This window comes from Gavia stellata, chromosome 8 (assembly GCF_030936135.1).
Source record: "Gavia stellata isolate bGavSte3 chromosome 8, bGavSte3.hap2, whole genome shotgun sequence".
In the NCBI taxonomy this organism is placed as follows: domain Eukaryota; kingdom Metazoa; phylum Chordata; class Aves; order Gaviiformes; family Gaviidae; genus Gavia; species Gavia stellata.
This window is the reverse complement of record NC_082601.1, coordinates 32,613,025-32,637,335: the sequence shown is the minus strand read 5'-3', so window position 1 is coordinate 32,637,335 and position 24,311 is coordinate 32,613,025. Positions and strand designations below refer to the sequence as shown.

Below are 24,311 nucleotides of genomic sequence, written 5' to 3'. Positions count from 1 at the left end.
ACATACCATTTACAGTAAACTGCTTAACTTCCGAAAATTTAACAGGCTAATCCATCCCCACAACTAGGATACCACGGATGAAGCAATAATAACAACAAGCAATTAAACACTACTTTTTCCATGAAAAACTGCCACTACTACAACCATCGGCCAGACTACAGCTACATTATTGCATGACAAAGATACACACATTAACTACAGTTGATACATTTTTCTTATTTATTCAAAAGCTCAGGGATGACAAAAAGGGTTAAAATGTTTTAGGCCACCTATTTATTACATGAACAAATACTTAATCCAAAGGGACTCGTTTTACAAGCCCCTCTGTCCAAAAACCACACAGAAATTAGTTTTTATACACAAATGTTTATTTCTCAAATAAACTTCCCCTTTAAACACAAGGAATGAAATCTAAATCTTCATAAAGATGAATCCAAAATGAAATCCCTCCAGTACATTGTAATCACTGTTTTCTTGGTCACTACTGGCTTTAACTGTTTAACATCAAAAAACAAGGACATATTTAAAAATCATGCTACTGGATTCCTAGCTCTGCCTCTGACCAGCTCTATACTGATCTCCAATATTTTAAAATTTTACATCATCAAATCTGAAGCGTTTAATTGAAGAACAGCTGTGCATTAAACACAAACAACTGAACAAGAAGATTATAAGATGTAATCAAGTTCATAACGAATATAGGTGTTCTTTTCATCATTATAGATCCTTGGATAATGTGCTATCAGAGCATCCTGTGATCCAATGTAGATCGAATTATAAATCTTCCAATATACGTCTCTGACCTTCCTGGCAGGGTGAAACAAACCCTAGAGAACAGAAGAAAACAACATTTATTAAAAGCTTAAGGTTTAAATGCCCGTTATTGAATTTAATCAAGATTTGCACAATAAGCATTTAAAAAAGCAACTACAGTAACTAACACCACTTATAACAAAACAAGGTACACTAAACATGTCATGCCCAATTTTTGCAACTATCTAAACCAGGAAGTAGTAACAAAGTACTGTTTAGAGACAGATTTTCTTATCTTTTTTCTGCAGGGAGAAATTTTACTGAATGTATTTCTAGTTTTGTATTCTTCTTTTAAAATAAAAACTAAAAACTGCTGCAGTATATTTGGTTGGAACTGAGTCTTATCTTTGGCTCTGCTGACTGTGATTTATGCAGAGAGAGCTAGGTAGGAATACATGAGATAAACTATTATTAAACCTAAAAAAAATTAGCAGAATGTGAAAGCTCTAGAAAAAAACAGTTCTATATAATAAGAATATACAAGTAGTATTTGCAAAAAAAAAAATACACTGTGCAAGAGACGTCTTTCACCTTCCTACTCATGTCAGTATCTTTGTGCCAAGGCCCCCCACATTAAAAAAAGCCAACCACACAGTGAAATTCCATATCTGCAAATAATTAATAAAATGCTGTCACATCTTCTCTACATTGATCTGCATTACATTCATCCTTGCTTCCCACCTGTTATGAGTTTAGATTCTATAGCCAATGCAGCAAGAACTGTTAAGTGCAATTACACAGAAAAGGAGCCTTCACATTTTACCGCCAGATATGCTTTTACAGAAGCTAAACTAACTAGTGTTGATGTACTGGTATAAATTCTGACCAAAGCACTGTTTTCTAGTGCTTCACTCTTACACAGTTTTAATGCCTTACTGTTTCTCTTGGCTAATGACAAATAATGTTGATTTAATATTAAGCCTATCCTCTCATTTATTTATCTCACTTGTTACTTGTTCTTCATAACCCCTTGCACTATTAATTAATTCCCCAGTAATTAGTTAGTGTCCTCAAAATTTGCGAAATGCTTCCATTTTACATGTCAGAGTGCCAGGCTGTTTTAGCCGATTTACATTCTAAGTTACCTGCTACTTCTATGCAAGTTCCTCAATGTATTCAGCTATCTTACAATACCAAAACCTCTGATTGTTGCATATTTCTGAAGTCCTTGGTACAGAATGCCATGTTTAAAGATTAAAGAGACAAAAAGCCACCCTGTTTTCCTTTGCTGAAAACCATCTTCAGTTGACTTTTTTGTCTCCTGGAAAGAAGTTTTGCCTGTTAATTGCTGTCTGTGCTATCCCAGCACACACGAGGACGTACCTGTAAACAATACTGCAACATTCTGCAGGGACCAATAGCAACTCTGAGGCCCTCCAGAGCCCCCATAACTGCCTGAATGACGTGAGGAGAGGTTTCAAACACATTAGGCCATACGTAATTTAATAAATGATTAAGAGAATCTTCACAGCCAAACCCATAAACACCAAGAGACATATGTTGCACCACAGCACTGGCTGTTTGTCTGTGTACAAGATCCCTGCAAAGAGAACAATGGACTGTTAATAAATTATACTTAGAAGCAACATGATTGGACAAGCATAATGTTTCTTTTCAATAAAACTTCTTCTAAAAATACTAATATGCATTTTTAACCCATATTTACTGACAGCCAGAAGCCGAGTAACAACAAAATCAGTAAATTAAAAAAAGACAGAGTTTTCTGACAAATTACTGCACTCTAATTCCGCAGCAAAAGTACTAACACTAGAAATCAAAAGTTGTTTGAATGTAAGCAGTCTTGACTCACTTAAGATGCCTGTATCATTTCAATCTTCAAAAATATTAGTAAGATATAAGTATATAATCTGAATTATTTGCAGACAATGACTTCCAAATTATGCTGATCACTTAACATCTTTCACAAACAAGGACAATATGTTTATTTGCTATCATTAAGACCCAGCTATATACTTAAAATATATGACTATGGCTAACTGTACACTCACGTGTACAGTGAGAAGTGCACTCACCTGTCCATTAAAGCATCTTCAAGCAATGGTGTAACAGCATAAATGTAATCTTTTCCCATCTCACCAATGTATTCAAACAGGAAAGAAAGAGATTTTAACACACCATTCTGGACATTCAGTTCTGGAACTCTGTACTCATTCATGAGTGCAGGCAGCACTGTGAAAGGTGAGCATGTTTCAGCTACAATAGCAATTGCTACTGTAGTACATACTCTGTTCTGCCTTTCCTGTACTTTCAAGTTATTTAGCAGTGTAGCCAATACATCGTGGGGTCTGGAAGAGATAACGTGCATACCCATGTCAATACATTCAGTGAGGATTCGGATAAAATAATTGAGTTTCAAACAGCAAGTGGCAGAAAAGCATGGCTTAGCTCTTAAAAAGTTAGGTAACTGGGAAACAACATAAACCATGAAAGTGCAAAACACCTTAAGCAACTGCATGATCTTATTTTCATAACCAACACTTTTTACTTTCTCTAGACTTAGCAAAAAAGCTAAAAAAAACCCCTGTCTTCTGTTCTGCCTCTTGTAAACTCTGGACGATAGGAGTAGCCTCCCCACTATTACTCTATTACTCCCCACAGGCAATTACAAACTTGTATAAAACCATACACATTGATAGACATAGGCAAGCACGGTTACGGTATTCCTCGGTTGCTTGCTGTATCTGCATTAAGTCAGTAACTGGTCACTTATTTAAGAATATGCATAAAGATAGGAATTGTGCTTCATTCTACAATTTGCTGACCTGCAGTATCACCTTAGTGGCCAAAAATCCTTTGCAAATCAATAAAAGTATTGATTTGGGGAAAAATAAGAGAGATTGAGTATTTAAAGCAGAGTTTGTGAAAGAATACAGAGAGGGTCTGAATGCATATCACAGTATCAATAATTCACGAGACAAACAGCTCTTACTACCAAATTATACTCTAACCTTGCTCATCTACAAATTTAGTTCAAAAGTGCAGCACCCTGTGTTAATGAAGAATAGATGACTATTCTCCTTCTACAAAATGAGTAAAATCAAGTCTACACATTTAACGTGTTAAATGTAGATAAGTGTGAATATTTCTCACCAGAAAACTCACAATCATCGTTATGTTAGGTAACTGTTTGTAGAAGTGTATAAGCATCAGACCAACTTACCCAATAGCTTTCGCAATATAACCGAAAGTGTTCACTGTGGCTCTTCGGATAGCTTTCTTGTGAGCTTTTAATAATTCAAGCAGTTCAAAGCAGATCCTCATCCATTCTCTTGCAGAAACATATTCTGCACCTCTGAAAGAGAATAAAGTGAGTTACCTCTTCAGTGATGTTAGAAGTTTTGAAATAAAACCACATAAATTGAAGCACCTAGTCATTTGCTATCAACAGAGAGATACTGATTAAGCAATTTCCTTAATTAGACCTTCACTGGTTAACAGTTTAGTCAAAATTTATCATATTGTGTGCATTTTAAGTTTGCATAAATGGACAACATACTACTTATAAACTGTTTGCAAAATAACATAATTACAACACATTCAACAGACCATCTGCTAAATATCTCATCTTAAGCTTTATGCACAACTTAATAACTATCAAGAGATATGACAATAAATGCCCAGATGCTGAACGTGATACTCAACTTCAGCTTTTGCTACAATAATTGGCCACACAGAGGGTCAAATATTTTATTATTAGTCAGCTTACCGGTCTGCAATGCGCCCAACAAGATCAATACAATTTTCCTGTACTTTCTCATGCCTGTTCTTCAAAATAGGTGTAAGCCGTGGCAGCAGATCTTTGATTGGTGGTGTCATCTTGTGCATTCCTATTGAATTCAAAGAGGCATATTTAGTTTTATAATGCCTTTTAATTTTGCTCTTGAACAGGCATGTAATCAACACATAAACGTACCTATAACATTGACAATAGCCTTAAGTGCTCCGAGTATGCTGCCCAGTACTTCAGGATATTCTTCACCCAGGTACTCATACAACACAACACCCAAGTGTCCCATCAGTTTTTCCTACAACCAAGTAAAAAGATTTAGAAGTTAAATTTCTCTCCCCCTCTTATTACTATGACATACTACAGCAAATTTGGTAGAAAAAAGTCAATACAATACCTCTTGACAAGTTTTCATGACAACTGCAGTACGAGAGATCAGGTCAGCAGCCTGCTGCCTAACTTTAGCTGATTTGTTGTTCAAACGCCACAAAACTGTACCACAGATTTGTGGCAAGTAGGGTTTAACCCTTTTGCCTAGAGCATTAACCACTGTGCCAAAACCATTCAGCATCACAGAATCCTGAATGTAAAAACAACAAAAGGAAAATCAGACCAAAAGCAACATTATATTTTAATTAAACTTGACATCATCTAAAATTGCTATTAAAATGCTAACGTTCCAGAGCTAGTTTCTGGACTTCAATGATTAGAGCACTGACATCTAAAAAAGGATTCTAAAAATCTAACTGAGAAACATACATTTCTGTGTAAGTAACAGTGAGCTAGCTTACAATTAAAGTGAACCAAATGCTAAATACCCTTGGCCATACCTCTGTGGTCTGTTCCTGAAAGGCGTACAAGATACCATCAATAAGTTGTTCTTCCAGTTTATGATCAATGTCTGCTGCCCCCAGATTTCCCATTATCTTCTCAATTGTTTCCATGACCATTTTTCTGTACTGCTCAGCCTCATCTTTCAGATCATCCACAATTCTAGAAATAATTTCCGCTGCTCCAACTTTATTTGCCAGTTCCACAGTTGTATCAACCAACTGAAATATACAAATGTTAAGTGAGTAAATGTTGTTAAAATCTACTTCCTACACCTTGAATGTAAGTTTCCCTAGTTTGAAGAGGAGAAACAGCATCATGCATGTTAGGTGCACTACAAACAACTGTTTTTACCTTTAGAAGTCATCTACTGTTTTAAACAACACAAATGGGGTGAACTACCCCACCTTACAACTGATGTAGACTCATATTCACAGACGTCTTGACAGCCTCCTAAGAACCTGTGCATTTTCTAGCTATGCAACTTCCAAATCGCTAGTCCAAACAAAATTCAGTTTCAGGACATGTAAGACAAAATTAAGCATCTACCCTAAATGAACATTCTAATGTGAATTTTATTCTACTGTAAGTAATTTTCCAATTACAAAAACAAAATACCTGTCTGTAATTTCTTCTGTCCAATGCCATTCTGTGCTGCCAGAAGTGTTTGAAAAAAGGTGGCAAGATCTCTGTTTTAATGTAGTTTGCTTCAACACCATCCGTACCACAACACTGCTTTACCACCTGACAGGAAATAAAAATCCAACCATTTTAATTCTGTTTAGGTTGTTGGGTGGGGTTTTGGCTTGGTTTGGAGGTTTTTTGGGGTTTTCAAGCAAAGGAAAAATATACATATTCCATATTAATGCTAAACAATCATTCTGACATACCTTTAACACAATTTTTTTCATCTCTTCATCAGGAGACTGGAACTCTCTGATAAGGATTAGCATGACTTCTCTGGTATAATAGTTTGCATATTCAGCATCCATGAGTGGGATCAGGTAACCAATAGCCTTCAAAAAGGCAGCCAAACCCTATTTAAATGCAGAAATATGTCTCTAATGAGTTACAGAAGGTATACATCCATTTCAGTTCAAACTAAAGAAAGTATTTTAGATATACCTTTCCTCTGTGTTGACGTATACCCTTCCACAAAGGCTTCAGAACGGAATCAAATGACTCAATACCATAGGGAGTAGCTGCCTCAGCCAAAGCAGCAATAGCCAAAGCACTGATGGTGCGAACTTTCTGCTGCTCATCCACCAGACCTGCAAGAGAATAGTGTTTAGTACCACTTCTTGTACTTTTTGTGACTTAAGTTCAAAACAGCAAAAATAGAGGGGCAGCATAAAAAGGAGTAAATTATTTTCAGGAAAACTGAACGATTATTCTTCTCTGAGTCAGTTGAGCTGTTTCTCGGTGTCAAAAGAGCATGCAAAACAAGGACCTTACTATCACTGTGCCTCACTAAGATATGAAAAATTTTCCAAATATAAATTGAATTAAAAAAAAATAAAATCTCCGCCTGGGAAAGCAGAACTTACCATGTTCAATAATTTCAACCAAGCTCCTCAGATGAGGCAAGATAGCACAACCCATAAGAATAGCAATCTGCTGTACAATCTTGATGCCAGTATGCCTAGCCTGCCAGGATTTTTTGCTTTTACAGACAGCTTTCAAGAAGGGTAACAGAGAAGGAATGCCCAAAGCAGAGGCAACGACAGCAAAGGCTCGAGCTGTTGTGTTTCGGACATATTCATCCATATTATCAATATCCGGTCGCATTGTGGAGATCATTGTTGCCAAACCAGCAGCCTGAAGGAAAAACATACAAAACATACCAATTGGATTTATGAACAGCACAGTTAATTCTTCTGCCATGCCTGTAAACATGCTATATGTAAGCTAACTCAGTGCCTTAATGAAGGATGGAATGTTACCTTCGCCAAGTTTGAAATTATTTCTCTGCCTTCCACTCTAGCATAGTAGTCTTCATCAATCAGCAGTGGTTCAATGACAACAAGGATCTAAAAAAGATGAACAAATTAGTACCTTCTTTCATTAATACTTTTAGTAGTATTTCTGGCCCTACTAGATTCCATGAAACAGAGATGATTCCATGAGTCCAAACTTAAAGCTTTATGATGACTGGAAAAGTTTATATCTATTATGCTCTTTTTACAGCTCTTTGTCTCTAAAGGACCTGGCCTGGAGATAATACGTAGATCAGATAAGATCACCTTCCTATCCCGAAGTGTGCATATATCATATTTACATCATGCCTTAATACTATAAAGCCCACACTTTGATCACACTACAAGAACTTAGAGTCTGGCTTAAGAAGAAATATGAAAGCCAATTATATTAAAAAAAACAAGGTATATGTTCTGATATACAAGTAAAATAAACACTTCTCCCAGCAATGATCAGAAAAAGCAAATCACAAGATGAAATAGCAAACTGCAACAGACCTTGTGTACATACGGTCGGACCAAGTCATCCAGTTTGTAAAGAATTCTGTCGATGACTTTGACAAGCAAGTGACGCTCCTGATCTTCAAGCGTTGGTGACATCAGCAGAGGCAGAATCTGATTAAACAACGGCCCTGCTCCAAATTCCCGAGCTTTATCAGTGATCTGTCGCAACGCAGCCTGAACAAAACCAAACAGCCTATCAGTTAAACTAAGGAAACAACATTGAACAATTACAAAACAGGTAGATATTAACCAAGTTAAAATTTAATTCACTGTAACCACAAGCTTCAAAATACTTGCTCCTACCACTGCAAAACTCTACTTCAAACAATTTTATGCTGATCTGTTTAAAAATGAATGTGTGAAGAGAACCACCCTGATGTTAGCTCCCATATGCTCAACTTCCAAGAAAAGCATGCTCCTGGTCTAATATTAAGAATGGCTCCACCTGGAAAGTAGCTTATACAGCACTTACTTGCATCTAGGCAGCTTGGTGCTATGGTCAATTTAAAGCAAAACTGTGCGGAGAAGACTGCTAACATATTGGATAATGTGTAAGGCTGAAACTTAACTAAAAGCTACACTGCTAACTTAAGAAACAAAATCCAGAGAATTACAAGCCCTGTAAGCAAAAAACACTATAAATCTGGTTTCTCATAATTGTAAAAAAAAAAATTATATCAGCCATATATTATTTAGTGACTGACATTACTGTACAAAGAGCTGCAATACTAAATTACATTGAATGACAAACAAAAAGCCACACACACATAGAAGAGGAAGAAAGCACTAAACAGATATCAAAGTTTAAGGGATTATCTTAAAGAGAATCCTAAAGACTACTGAAACTAAACCTGAAAACAACTGCATATTTTTGAAAAATGAAATTACATAAATGCATCTGACCTTTCTCATAGGAGGTGTGCCATTCTTTATTTTCAGAAGTAATTTCATTATTTTTCTCTCTTTCTGTTCTTCAGGACTCAGAGTTGATTCATCAACATCAACCTACAAATAATTCCAGACAAATAAATAGGCATTGCTACATATTCAAAAGAAACCAGGAAACTTTAATCAGCATGAGTGAAATCTCATTTACCAGCAGTTTATCAAAGTATTGGATATCATCCGGTTTTAGGAATGGAAGATTGCCAGATGGCTGGTCATTGACACTCTTCATAGTCCGGTCTTCTGTCTGCATGTGGAATCCAGTCATACCACCCAAAGGTGTTGGAGTTGCTGTAAGCTTACGAGCTGGAGTGCGAATAGGTACATAACCAGCTGGTGGAGGAAGAACCTAGAGAAGAACAAAATTTGTCTTATCACAACAGATATAAAAAAAGGAAGCCATCAAATACAAAACAGTACTAAACTTGTATCTTCCATTTTATTTATTTGGGGATTTGTGCGAGTGTTATTGCATACCTTAGATCCCATGTTCACAGCAATACAAACAAATTCACCATGACAGTTTGTATTTGTGCTTATCCTGTATTGACAGTATTTCAGAAGAAAGCTCTCTTCCACTGCTGAGAACTTGGATAATAAACTTTGAAGCCTCTTTACAAAGTATTAAAGAAGCACTTCAATATCTGCATCAACACAGCGTACTTGCTGACTTAGAATTTGTGACTCTCTTCTATGTTTTTCTACATCTGGACTTAATGTTTTTATCAGTCCATTCAGAGCTCATTTCTGGCCTTGACAGGCATTCCCAACATTGAGAAGCAGAATAACGACTGGCCTTTGAGATCACCTTTAGTTCTCCCTTTCTAATGGATTTACAATAAATCATTAGCCAAATCAAACAAACATCTACAATCAATAATCAATATTTAACATTAAACATTCTACTTCTGGGACAACTTACTTGTTTTAAAAAAAAAAAAAAAAAAATCAATATCCCCTGGCAGGAAAAAACCCCATCATAGTCTGCTGTATTTTAATCCAGATGAATTACCTTATATCCTTCTGGAAACATAGCATCCAATTCTTCATCAGAAAGTGGTCTGTTTCTCTCATCGATTTCCCTTTCCCAACGCCAAGCCTGCAGCTGTTCAGGAGTCATGCTCATGATATGACCTATATTCAAATTTAAGAAAAATTTTAAAAAGTTTGTTTGTTTTTTTTTTAAAGAAAATCATCTGTATGCAGAAGTTTCCATAGCGCTTGAAATCTGTAGCCAGTAGTTTTAGAGAGCCTTTTATCAATTTTTCACCAACTAAACTGAACAGGAACAGACATATAACCTTAGTCTCCATTCTCCCTCCATAACCGAGTTGCTGTAGGCATTAAAAATGGTAAACTGAGCATATACTGACTACTTTCATACAGGCAGGAGAACACCTTAGACAGAAGTCTATTTCAAAATACAATATAAAGGTAAATGTTTCATCTCCACAAAAGAAAGTGAAGCCTTAGAGAATGGACTGGGCTTACCTGGTGTAGGAGTTGCCATGTTCATAGCTGGTGTACCAATGGGTGTTTTGCCAGGTGTCAGAACAGGAGTGCTGCCACCCATCTGGCTAGCAGGTGTTTCATCCCATCGTGACTTTCTTTTACTTGCTCCTGGGGTTGGTGTCTCACCAATGGAGTCACCACCTCTATCTGTACGAGGTGTCTCAGCCCATCCACTGCCATGTCCCGGAGTATCTAAGGAAAAACAAGCCAATTTTTGCAGAAAGCTGAACAGTATATTCTCCAACTATAGAATCAATATGCAAACCCATCTTCAATATCTCATCCTCTTGTCTACACAAATCAACATGTATCAAATAAACAAATACACTAGACAAAAAATAAAGACTACTTTGGTGAATATTGAAAAAACACAGGCATTACACTAAAAACATCCCACAGAGAACTTCATTTTATGAAAAAAGCATGTCATCTTCTTGCTGAATCTTAGCATAAATGGGAAAAATTCTAAAAACTACTAAAGAACTCAGATACTCTAGAAATTGGGCAAAGTACTCCACATATTCCCTTGATAAAAGCATTAAGGAACAATGGCGTTTCACTGTTCTCTGACACATGAGCTTCATTCAAATCAGGCAGGTGAGAAAATGCTTCCAAAACTTGTTTCAGTGCTAACCTCTTAAAAAAAATTAAACAATTCAAAAACAACACACAAATGTATCACGAAAAGCAATTCAACGTAAGCTCCTTCACTATGTCCTTTACACATTAAAATCCCAAACTGCAGCAGTCACTAGATACACCACAAAACTTTGATTCAATTTTTGAGCTGAGGTGCTTTCACAGATGTGAGTTAACAGACAGAATTCAATGCTACAAACTCAGAGAAAAACATCACTTCACATCAACCACTAGATGTCAGAATATAATTACTTCTTGCCTAACTTCTGAAACTACTGTTACTTAAGGTGAAAAAATCCTATACAACTAACCATTGAAAACTTATTATGTGCTTTCCAGTTCATCATAAATACCTCTTTCTGTTTTAGGTGTTTCATCCCATCGATTTTTACGTGCACTGGAAGTGGCACCTCCATGGCCAGGTGTTGCATGACCGGGTGTGTCCCGTCCAGGTGTTGCAGCTCCTGCTGGTGTATGACTGGGAGTCGGATCCCATATTTTTGAGCCTGGGGTGGCACCAGGCGTTTCGCTACCCTTTGCACGGCCTGGAGTTTCATCCCATCGCAGAGATGGTGTATGTCCAGGAGTCTATACAAGACAAAACCAAAAGCATTAATACCTCTCATACTATACAGTAAAAGACTGCTGGTTACTCTTCAAGAGGATTAGCATTAATAATGTCTTCTGTAGATAAGCTGATCAACACTAGGATTATTACCTCTGCTTGATCCCAGCTAGACAGTTTTTTAGGTGTAGCACCAGGAGTCTGATCAGCTGTCTGATCCCAACGCCGTTTGCGTTTTGAAGGTGGCTGAGATGCGGCTCCATTGACGACTTTAAGCTCTCCAGCTTTAGCTTTTTCAGCTAGTTGTTGCCTAATTTCCCTCTATTCAAGGGCACAAAAAGACAAATATAAGATACAGGTTTCTTAAGGCCTCTTTAGATTATACCTTTAAAAGACATTTTTCAGCTGTATCCTATCTTTTTATGCTACTTTTTGAGGTTTTGCTCAAATAACTTGTAATTAGCTGCAAGTTCATTATCTTTTCAAATTCTTCTATACTGACAGAGCATCTATGTGTTTGGAGGGGCTGTTTTCAAATGGATTTCTTATAAAAGCCATTACTACAACAAATGCAAATGCATGGAGAATTTTGAATGCTCAGTTTCTGTCACCTATACGTATGCCTTAAAATCATTACACATCTGTTCAAAACAAATTCCACTTCAGTAAATTAAAGGTGGATGAGTTAGCAAATGTGTTTATGTGAGTTACATCCCACAACATAAGAAAGCCCTGAAATTCTTATTTAAAATTCTGAGATTACATGGTTAGAATAGCACACTAACCCAGGCTGTTTTTCACTTATCAATGGGTCCATGAACCGTAAGACCATCAAAATTATGAACTAATTTCTCAATTAAGGTAAGTCAAGTATGGTAAATCAATATAAATCTACAGGGGTCAATGGAACTCCAAGATCTTACTCCAATTAACAAGATTGCACTCTAGGTGTTACAGAAGAAATTTGATTATATTACCAATATCTTCTTACCTATTAAAATGAATTTTAATACCCATGAATAAAGTATGCACTTTTACTTTTTTTTAATATTTAAAACCAAATGTCAACTTTACACCAATTCTTAGTACTGCAACATCTGCTGTAAGTGCTTCAACAAAAGTCTTTTAAAACCTCCCTAGATTCCCTTTTCACAGAGCTCAGAAAAACAAACATCTCTGACACTGAATACCCCTCAGTAACTGTTAAGTTTTTGTCTCTCATCCTCTGAAAGAAAATAAACAACAACAAGTCCAAGTGCTATTAAAAAAATCCAGATTAAAACATATTAGACTATTTATCCATCCATTGTTTAGGTAGTATATAGAACAGGAGCTTTTCAAAACTTTCATCTTTAAATTCTACTGACTTGGAACATGTGAAGAACAGGATTTTCCAAAGACAAGAACTTTTAAGTCAAGACAAGAAGTCAACCAAATTTCCATTCCCACTTTCTTAACATGCTTTCAAAGGCTGTAAAATGAAACTAAGTTCAAGCGGAAAACCCTCTCCACACACACCTCTTCCTTTGTTAAATGCTGTTCACGCATAACATCCATGTATGTTCTGGCATTCATTTTAGGATCTGGTGTCTTCCCTCCTGCGGAAGAGAACAGCAACAGGAATGGAGCACAATGAGTACAGGATAAGCAGAAACTATTGACTTTTTCTATTGTCCTGCTCTAATATTATATTATTCCATGATCATTTAATTTTACTTTTTGATTGAAAATTTTAAAAATTACATGTATCTTACGTTTATTCAGTTTGCTGATCAATTTAACCTGTTTGAACACAAACATAACTACTGCAGTTTCAAACAAATATTTTAAAGCCGATATAAATGATAAAATGACAACACAGTTAAGAGTCTTCAGGAGTGATGGGTTCCTGGGTTGCTAATCCGGAATACGTACACTTTCGTGCCTTTGTCTCCATCAGCAGTTCTGACTTCAAGCAGCAGAATAGAAGCCTAGAAAATTATCTCTTTACCATTAGTAACACTTTGGAAAGATATTTATATTCAAAACATTACCTTGTGTAAGCTGTTAAATCCTAGTTGTTATCTGACTATAAATAACTATTGCATACCTAAGTAATGTTTAAAATGTTTTATCATAAAGACCCATTTATAAGTTTGACAAATCTGGACACGTCTCCCAGATCTTCTAGTGTCATATTGTAAAAGGGCTTCAACAAAAAACCCAAACAAAACAAAAAACCCCAAAAAACTGTTTGATGACACTTTCCCCCTCTTCTCAAGGTACAATTGTGATTGGGAGCTGAATGCAATACAGTACATATACCACCACAATGATACTCACAGGTAATGGGTTTTGTATACCATATGTTGTTTTATGCTGTGTATCTTGAGTTAATTACACTTTTAAATAATTTACAAGAAGCCCAAGTTAATAAAAATGAGACTTGTCAAGAAAAACACTTTTCTTTAAGAAAAATGTGCAGATTTGCTATACAAGTGGTACAGCATTATAATTTAGGGAAAAAAATAAACTTCTTAAACATTTCTATGCTGAAGATCATTGCCCAATTGGCTGTGTCATTCTGACACTAGCTTTGATAGGACTTTCCTTTGGAATACTTTTTCACCATAATCTACACAGGATGTGTTGAACTGCACCCTTAAGAATGCAGACAGGACTGGCATATAGCAGTACTGCTGTAGGAAAGAAATTAAGGACAGTTAGTATGGGCCTGTGAATTCTGACAATACATGTTTATATCAATTACAATTAAGCAAGTAAAATAATTAATATCCCTATTAATTCATGCAGGCTGAAATTCTAATTTGTAAAACCTGCAAAATAGCTACTAATTTTAAGCCAACAGGCACCTTATTGCCACACGTGAAACTCACTCACCTGAAGAAACTTTCTGTCAGACCCACTATACCCCTTTTCCTGACTTGCATTCTAAAATTATCAGAACAGACTTGAACTATTAATAGTATCAAAGTCTTATATATGCTTTTGTTTCTTTTAGCTATACCACCTAAGTTTACATAGGATGGTAAGAATTAGGTGCTCTATTTTGAGAACTAGCATTTCAAAAGCAGTAACCCTGTAAATCTATGACTTGGAATGAAAACTTTCAAGGTACTGAAAGAATCTGAGCACTCCATACACAAGTTGTTCAAAGTATAATGCACAACCCAAAACAAAATGAAAAGAGAAACCTTTAACCCTTTGTGTTTCTATGGCAATGGCTCATTATTTTCTTGTCCTTCTACCTGGAAAGAAAACTTGTATTATAAAGATGAAGAATATGGCATCTAGGTTTTCAACCAAATCTCTATAAAAAGGGGATGTTTAAATCAAAACTAAGTTTATAAGCATGCCAACAGAAATCAAAGGGCTAAAGACAATTAAAGACAACAAATTTCATAAAGGGTATAGAAAAGTCAAAACAAATTACCATCTGCAAAAGGATCAAGACGCTCAGGGGAAATTATCATCATCCGCCTGTGCTTTTTGTACTCATCTTCCCGATCTGCAATCTTTTGAGGACGGTGTTCTGCAAAAGGATCATACTAAAAACCGAAAAAAGCGTGTTAGTCACATATGTAAGAAAAACAATATGAAAAATATCTGGTGACCAAAGCCTGTATTCGTTTTTAGTATTACTGAAAAGGACTACTTTATTTTTAATCTCAACTATGTAGGAATGTCAAAACACTATGCTAATACAAATTTTACCTCTGTAACTGGAATTTTCTTTTTTTAACACAGAATTTTTTATTAATTAAAATAGCAAATTCTTGTCAGAAGTTAAGTTTATTCACTTGTTACCAAAGCATTTCATGCTGTGAACTTTTCCCTTCTTTTTGCAGGGGGACTTAATGCTACTTCATATGCTTTTAAATTTCACAGAAAAATACTCCAGGAATAAAAAACCCTAAGTGATTACATTTTCTTTACAAAAATAGAAGTATAAAGGACATAAAGTTTTCCAGTTATTTTCATTTTTGACGTATCTGTCCTATCAACAAAAATTTTTAATAGTTTAGCATATATGCCCACATTGCCTTTACATGAGAAGTGCCAATTTTTATGACCCTGTGGAATTCTGAACTAAAGCAGTAACAAGCTTACAGCAAAATTAAAATATCATAGCCCTTTACATACATCTTATGTTTCCGGAAGACAAGACCTGGTCTCGAAAAACTAACATTTCTTTGCCCTAATACCTAAAACAGTATTTTATTGTGCCTTAAATTAAGATGTACCTGTTCAGTAGACTGTGGTATGTCATTAAGCAATGCCACTGGAGCATGGTACCCTGGCTTCTTCTGGCCAAGCAAACTTGTAGAAGGGTAGTCATCATCATCCTGCCAGTAAAAAGACATGGCAAATTTGTCATGTTGATATTATATTTAGATAAAATAATGTCACATTAACATACTGTGGTCACAGAAAAGATGAAAATTAACCATTAGAATAGTTAATTCCAAATTTTATCACGCTTTTTCATATAGCTTGCTTTATTACACCCAAACTGCTGAATCAGATAAACCTACCCACATCACTAAAAAGATAACTTTTTCCTCTGCAAGACTCAAGTATTCTGCAATACACAACATTTGATCAAGTATGCTATCTACACTAGTTATACAAAAAAGTCTGTACTTCATATTAGCACTACTGATACAATTCCCTGGTTGGCATGTGAAAACTGGTGCACAGAAATTCAAACATTTTTTTCTTAAAAGCCAGCCAGATATAGAACAAAACTTCAGTAAATAACCCTACAAAAAGGCTTCAGAAACAGTAAAAAATTCAGAAATATATTAATGTTGATTTAGTTATACCTTCTCAACCACAATGGCAATAACAAGGACTCAGAATGTGTAAGGTGCTTTTGCCATTTATTTCCTTATATTAGTAGCCAGTTTCTGTGCAATAATTTACATCAATCCAAAAGAAAAACTGTTCCTAGAACTATGAACTGATTTCAGTGAGACCCTGTAATGGAAATTTTTAATTAAGGAATTCCTATAAGTCTACACATCACTAAAAAAAAAAAAATGTATCAACTAGTACTAAACTGAACATAACAATCTTTCCTCCTCTTAAAAATGTAATTCACTCAGTGTAATATGTAGTTGCCTATATACGGTCAGAACTGCAGTTTCTAACTGCTCTTGCAACTGAAAATATGGTCAAATGTTTAACGTTATAAATTAACATAAGTAATCTTACAAGCAGGATACAAAAGAAGAACATAATACAGTGAAAAAGCCAATTCTCAAAAATTGCTCTGAAATTTGAAATGAAGTAGAAACAGAAATCTTTAAAATAATCACCTAACTTTGTTGGCTCAAGTGTTATTAGATGTTTTTTTTTCACCATCATGTTTCATCTTGCAGCAACGACAGAACAAAGTTCATTATTCCAGTCAAGGCTAACACTGATTAAGTACCAGGCCACAACTTTTTGCCTTCTGTTTGGGCCTACATGACTTTCAAAGCACAATTAATGAAATACGAGCCAAACTTAGAACTTACAAGCTACCCGGATAAGACATATTTGGTCCAGTATGGCTTTAATGACAATAACTGCTTTTACTGCAGTAACTGCTATTAAAAATTGCTCAAAATTAATTGCAATATACTTAGAATGCATGCCCTAAACAAACAAATACATAAAATCACTTACATCTTCCAATTCAGTTGCTGCAATAGAAGTGACATATCCAGCAAACCTGCTGTCACTGCCACCATAAATTTCTTGATCGTAATATCCTGTGGAATCAAGGCCTACTCCTTGTGCTTCATCAAGAGCAGGCTTTTTTCCTTGAATCTCTCGAATTTGTGCTTCAATATCTAGGGTAAAGACAAAAAAAACCCACATGTCTTTTTACACATACACACAGAATGTAATATTCATGTTACTATGTACAGCAATCTGAGCTTTCCACCCAGTTTCAAAGATTATCTCTAAAGAAATAAACAAATATGACACATAAAACTAAAATCACGATGTCTATAAGCAGCTTTTCCTTAAGTTGTAATATTATCCAGCACAGATTACTTCAATTGTATGGCCTAAAGCAAACTATTCAAACCCACTGCTAACGTATCTCATCTTCCAACAAAGATAGCAGAGAAGGTAATTTACACCACAGTAATATTTCTCAACACTACACTAACACACTTTCTCAATGAATATAATGCTGTCATTAAAAAGGCTTTCAAAATATTATCACCAATTAACAAACCGATTTTGCTAATTAAAATAAATCTGTTCAAAAGAGCTACCGCATGAGTTGTCAAATCTCAGAACATTTAACAAAACAACACTGTATTGTGTTATCTAACATAAGCTGTATTATCTTTTAACAAATAAAAAAACCCTATAATATGCCACTGGATACCAAGTTAGGGAAAAAAAAACCCGTTAGGACCAGTTTCTTTTCACTCTAACAGCTCAAATGTTATTTATTCATGACTGTTCTCCTGCCTGCACCACCATTTTTGAAAAGTCTACTATTCTTCTGGCTAACAAAAAGCTTACCCTTCAACCAGGACAAATGAGAGCTTTGTAATTCTTTTACCATATCAGAGTCTGACTCTAATGAACTCTGGTGGCCATCTTTGACCTTAGAAATTTGATACTTTCAGAAAGAACATTCATGTGTTAACCCTGAAAACAAGGAACCAGATTAAACCATGCTTTTCTCCTACATGTTGTAATGCAACAAGAAAATAAGTTACAGTAATCCAACTGTCTTCAACAAATGTAACTGTGATGTAGGTATATCAAGGCATAGTTAACTCCATAAAAATTATTACTGTTTCCATCTGAATTTTATTTGATTCAATAGATATGTGAAGACAATTATCCATACAATGTGAATTTCAGTAGATCAAACAATTGTTTTCATGGCCAAAAAAATACCCAAGAGTTGCGTTTCATGGCTGAAGGAATACCAAGGATCACGCTTGAGCAGGAGGGTTGGACTATATGGCCTCAAAAGTCCCTTCCAACCTCAATGATTCTGTGACTCACGTTCTCTCATCCGAAGTGGTATTGCCTACTATGTTAACTTGAGGGAAATTTGCCAATTTACAAAAGCTACAGGAAATTCTATTCACAAATAACCTTAACTCTTGGCTATTCACCAGTTTTTTAACTATCGTTGCTCAGTTCTCTTTTTCAGGACAAATAAATTTCACAAGGTTTTCCCCCTGAGGTATCTTGCAAAAGACACTATACTACAACATCTGCTAAAAAACCTGGCAAAAATTAAGATCAGAATACTTTTTTTAAAAAAAGGTAAGATTATTGTTAATCCAAATTATTGAACCTGAAACATAAATTGGCAGGGTGGGGGGTTTGGCAAATTTATTTATTTTTTTTTTAAATGATTGAAAGACTGCAGATCAGAATTGCTTAGTTTAAAAGTTTAAACTGTCAGCCCTGTAAACCTCAAGACTTAAAGTCAAGGCTGGGTCTTTTTCTTATCACAGACCACCACTAATAAAAAAAAAAACAAACCACTGTAAGTCAAATTATGCCTCCTGTACAAACGCATGTTTTCTATAGAGGTAAGTGAACATCTAGTTTTACCTGACAAATCTTTGATATATAGCTATGAGAGAGAATACCAGGATTAAGTGTTCATGTGCAGCCTGCATGACTGCCAGTTAGAGACACTGACTCCACTTTAAGCACAGTAAACTTGACAGCAAATCTGCAATTCCTGCAGTGGTCCAGCGAGGAAAGAAAGAAACAGCGGAACTATGTTTCTAAACTCATCAAGAGTCCCATGCACAGAAGATACATCATAGTAGCTGATAAGGAGAATCTTGCTCCAGCCAGTTAAGGGCTTCCATCAAACTTCTGCAGATATCTATTACAGGGTAATTTGGACAGTCACCTCCGCATTACAGAAACTCATGGTATCTGCCCTGAACTCATAGGAAGCTGAAACCTGATAAAAGCCTTATACTGCTGGCCATGACGACCAGCTGAATCCTGCCCCCAAGTACATCCAGCTGCCCCTAAAATCCTGCACAGCAGGATTCTGTGCACAGCACAGGGAAGTTCAGAACTTGAGACACATTGCTCCCCAATACGTTACTTCCTAGAGAAACAGCAGAAAGAAACTACTGCCAAATTAGGGATCCCTGTCTTGTCCAGAGAGGTCTCTGATAATTTTCAGAGATGTACTACACATATCCTGCTTACCAGTGTCATCTTAAGGTATTCCATTTTTGTAAAGTCGTCCTATGGCATGGTTATGGAACTGATATACCTCAAATACTTTTCTCACAGATTTTTTTTAGTTATTTCTGTTTTTTCCAAAGAGCAGATGAAGTTCCCGATTCCTTTTGCAGCCTGGTGCAATGCAGCACTGGGGTAAAAGGGAATACTGGAAGCTTCCGTTGCTAGCAAGGATAACACTACTAGCACGGAGTGCTTTGAGTACAATGACATTGTTTCTTATTTCTAAAGAGCAGCCACTAGAACAACACACTGCCTCTTTAGTAGCATATTAAGTCCTCATTGTGCATCCCTTGATGTAACCAACTTCAACACAAAAAAGCCTACAGATCTTGCCTACAATGCAGAAGCCTTTCCATCATCTGTCCACTGAATCAACCTGACCATACAGCTCAGCCAAATAAAGCACCAGTAAGTACCCTGCATGGGCTCCCAACACTACTACCATCAACAGTCTATTAAAACAATTATGGGATTCCTGCAGCAAAAGTGTTAATACAAAAATATTTTCCCATTAATAGTTCTTACCAACACTTTACATACTACGGCCTTGTTCTCTTATTTATTTTTAAAATAGCTGTGTTTACTGAAGAGGATACAGACCTCATTTATTATTGGCCTTCTCCTTTAAACTACAATGACTACAACTGTTTGCAGACTAAGGAGCATTCTCATTTTCTTACAGCAAAACCTGCTGGGTTATCTATACCATAAAAGAAAGTCTACAGGGTTAACAAACCCCCACTTATGGCCCCATAATTTTCAACTAATGCCACGCAGTCTCTAAGTGCTAGCTTAAATTAAGCACTCTGAAGAGAACATCCATTTGACATGCCACAAAACCCCTTTAACCAGAAGGTCTAAAAGGTCTGCAGCCAGAGGTAGCCCGATTGCCAGTTTAGAAAGCATCACGTATTTAGCTGGGTAAGACTATTTTGACATTAAAGATGTGCATACCTTCCTTGATCTAACTGGCACTTTCTTGAAAAAGCTCACATCCTATTTAACAAAGCACTTAAATACAAATCAAATTAAGAAAGAGTAATCACAAAGCTTAAAAATACATTGTGTAAAGCAAAGTACTTGTTTGATGATTTAGTCAACCAGGACATAAACAGAAACTTCAATCAAAGACAGAGAAACAGTGAAGGGAGTGGGATTAAAGAAAAAAAGGTGGGGGGATAATATCCTACTGATCATTCCTTTGTCTGTATTTTACTCTATTCAGTAAATTTTGGTATTTTACAAGAAATAACTTTAACATGCACAATTGATTTGAAACATACCATAAATGTTGGATACTATTAAAGTCAACATATCTGAATTCAACGTCACTGAAAATCCAGCTCACAGCCAGATCATGATAGCCTTTCTCAAAATACATACTCCATTACCATACTTGTAGTTCTACTTACAACACTTGGAGTGTAAGAAATTATTCAGCATGAAAAAAGAAAGAAGAATCAGACCTTGTACTGAAGTAGTATTTTTTTTTTACAGTGTAAATAGTTTCTATGTTTTCATGCCTTATCATATTTTTGCACATTTAGCTTGCCCCGTGCAGCTTTATTTCTAGCTACTTTAGCACCCTCATACATGTTAGGTCTCTCTATTATATTTGGAGATATCCTTGTTCTTTTCTGAGCAAGAAAAAAATTATGCAAATTAAAAACTACCTTCAACAGCGTTCAAAACTCAAGCATTTATTGAGGCTTTATAAGCTGTTATTTAAAACTTTACTTTTCAGCCTAAAACAAAGAGTTCCCCCTTAAGCTATGTAACTGAAACAATCCCAAACTGTTTTGAGACCTCTTTCAAGTTGTGTCTTGAACACATCAATCAACAAGTATTTAATAAACAGTACAAAGATGTGAAAAATCTTCTAAGACAATTTAGTAACAAACGACTCAATTTGGAAAATCAGTCAGGAACTGAAGTAAGTACAATAGGATAGAACTCCGAAGAAAAATAATCAAGCTGTTCAGCTAATACCTGCATGTTGGGAAAGAAAGCATTACATGTTCATACCCAGTTATGTATAACTTTTTATTTAACTACCTATACCCTCCCCTTAAAACCAGCTCTGATACAACACTAATCAAAACACATGCAACTGGAAGCGTGTCAATGTTTTAATTAAATTCAATGGACCACCATTTGCTTCAACAAATAAGCAGTTTAAGTTAAAAAAACCCACCACCAACAACAATTCTACTATTTTATTATTAAAAGCTCTTTAGCTAATATGAGAGGCAGAGCACTGTGATGGGTAATACTCACTTGGGTAGTAAGTATCTCACACAAGCCTTACGCATGTCATAGCATATAAACAAAAGATAAGACAATTTCTATAATTCTATAAAAGTGTTCTAGAATACTAAAAAAATCAAATAAAACTAAATTAAAAAGTTAGGATAACAGTTTAAGCTTTTCTTCATCCATAAAATCAAATGAGGTCTGCAGTGTTAAAGACTACATTAACCTCACTTCCACAGGAGATGATGCCTCTCCATTTGAAAAGTTTTTTCAGTGCAAAACTTACTGCCCCCAAAGATGATGAATACCTGGGGCGCCCTGCCTACCTCACAGTGTACAACCACTGTCCAGAGATAGTTTTTGGTTAGTGAATTACGGATGTAAACTTACATAAAACACAGCAGATCACCTATCATACACAGAAACATGAGTAAAAACCCAAAAGCAAAACCAGAGAAGCAGTACAATTCTAAAAATTATTCTCCCTTGCCTGAAGATATTTAAGAGCAGGGCAAACCACAGACACTGTCCAAGAAGAACGCTTTGATTCATGCTGTAAAGAGCTGTAAGCAGTAGGGAACATAGCCACACAGCACCTCCGAGAATAACGTACTGCCTATGAAAGCCCTCACTTATTAAACCGCTCAGAGACCAGTTTACCTACGTAAACACCCAGCCGGCAGGAACTCTGTGCTGAAGTGCCAGCTGAAATGCTTGAGACCTCACGCTGTTTTTTCCCTTCCTTCGGGGCATTTTTCTCAGTAAGCACCACGTCAACACAACGCTTAGCAACAGCCCAGGCCATGCTGGCTTTCGGCGGGCAACACCCGTTCCACCCTCCCTCTCTGGCCTCCTGTTTACTGCGGACCCAGGCCGAAGGGCTCGGTCAAGAGAATAAACGTGTGTTATTGCCATTCACGATGCGGAACGGAACTGAGGCGGCGTACAGCGGATTTTCAGTGAGCGCCTGCCGAGGGCTCGACGCGAGCGCCAGGAGAGGGCCGGGGGCGGGGAGGTGCGCGCAGCGATCGGGAGCGGAGGCGAGGAGCGGCTCACGGGCGGCCTAGAAACGCTGCTCAGCCCGGCTTCTTGCCGGCAGGCGGGAGCCCGGCAGGGACCCGTGCCCCAGCGGCGCCACCGGGCCCATCAGCAAAACCGGAGCTAATCGACACCGCCGTCCCCCCCCCTCCCCCCGCCGCGCGGGCCCGGCAATCGCCGCCCGCTCCCCCTACGCGTGCACAGAGAGAGTCCCCCCCCCTCAAGTCAGGTTCCCCCGGCCCGCTCCCGCAGCCCCACCCCCTCAGCCGCCGAGCGCGAGGCGGCGGCCGGGGCATGGCGGTGACACAAGCGGAGACGCCATTACAAACAGGCCTGGCCCGCCCGCCGCGGGGCGAGCCCGCCCAGCCCCCGCCCGAGGAGCTGGGTCTGACGCTGCCCAGAGTCGGGGAGAAACACAACCAAAAGACAATGGCCAAGCGCGCAGCTACAGGGAGCGCCGCTGCGGGTGTTCTTTGGGCTTTTTACCTTCGTGAGTCTTGGCGATCTTCGCCATTTTGTCCAGAGCGAACAACGCCGAGGCGGAACTGGCGCGGCCCCGCCACTTCCGCTACAAGGGGGAAGGCCGAGACTCAGTGCGCAAGCGCGGCAGTGGGCCGCGCCGCGAGGCGCTGGCGCCTTGCGCAAGCGCAGTACCGGCGGCGAGCAGACGCCACTCTGTCGGTTGGGCAGCCTCTCTGGCCAGGGCCCAAGCCCCGCCCACCTCGTGATGGAAGGCGCGGCCAGCGAATGACAGCGCGGCTGAGCGGCACGAAGGCGGGCGCTGGGGGGCGGGTGCTGAGGTGACCGGTGGCGGTCCGTCCCGCACAGGGCGAAGGGGGGGTGGGCACGGCTCGGGACGCGCTGTGGGCCGAGGGGAGGGCAGACCGCGGGGAGAGGCCCGGGATGGCCCTGGAGCGGCCCTGACAGCCCGGTGGAGGGCTGACAGCAGGGAGGATGCCAGGGCATGCCCCGCTGCCGCCGGAGAAGGGGCGGTAGCGCTGCTCACGGCGCTGGCCGCAGGAGAAGCGGCCGCCGGCTGTCGGGAGCGCCGGACAGGGCTCCGAAGGGGGCTGAGCCATTTGCGGTGCCGGGCCAGATGAGCTGGGTGGGGTGCAGCCAGCTCCACTCCCCCCGAAGCACTGTCCCCATGCTGATGCACATCTTTTCACACCACCTGGGTTTATCTGTGTAAGTGTAGCGGTTCCCTCCCTCCGTGCTTTTCAGGCCATTCGTAAGGGAC

General features: G+C 38.0%; 1 protein-coding gene across 2 annotated transcripts; it reads right to left on the bottom strand.

Annotated features, from left to right (window-relative positions):
- Positions 1–205: 205 nt before the first annotated feature.
- On the bottom strand, positions 206–23,611 carry SF3B1 (splicing factor 3b subunit 1). Of its 2 annotated transcripts, XM_059820208.1 has the most exons (25): positions 23,558–23,611; positions 17,207–17,373; positions 15,778–15,879; positions 14,967–15,081; positions 13,052–13,131; positions 11,687–11,854; positions 11,322–11,556; positions 10,309–10,521; positions 9,830–9,951; positions 8,969–9,166; positions 8,776–8,877; positions 7,867–8,046; positions 7,336–7,422; positions 6,940–7,210; positions 6,518–6,663; positions 6,283–6,429; positions 6,011–6,136; positions 5,392–5,613; positions 4,959–5,141; positions 4,748–4,859; positions 4,541–4,661; positions 3,995–4,126; positions 2,847–3,119; positions 2,137–2,353; positions 206–827 (listed from the first exon to the last, which is right to left on the bottom strand). In XM_059820208.1, the coding sequence occupies exons 1-25, from the start codon at positions 23,583–23,585 to the stop codon at positions 669–671; spliced, it is 3,906 nt and encodes a 1,301-aa protein (XP_059676191.1). In that variant the 5' UTR covers positions 23,586–23,611; the 3' UTR covers positions 206–668. The 2 variants fall into 2 exon arrangements, with proteins under 2 accessions (XP_059676191.1, XP_059676192.1); XM_059820209.1 differs by lacking the exons at positions 206–827; positions 2,137–2,353; positions 2,847–3,119; ... (15 more) ...; positions 11,322–11,556; positions 11,687–11,854 and having other exon boundaries at positions 13,104–13,503.
- Between the last annotated feature and the right edge of the window lie 700 nt (positions 23,612–24,311).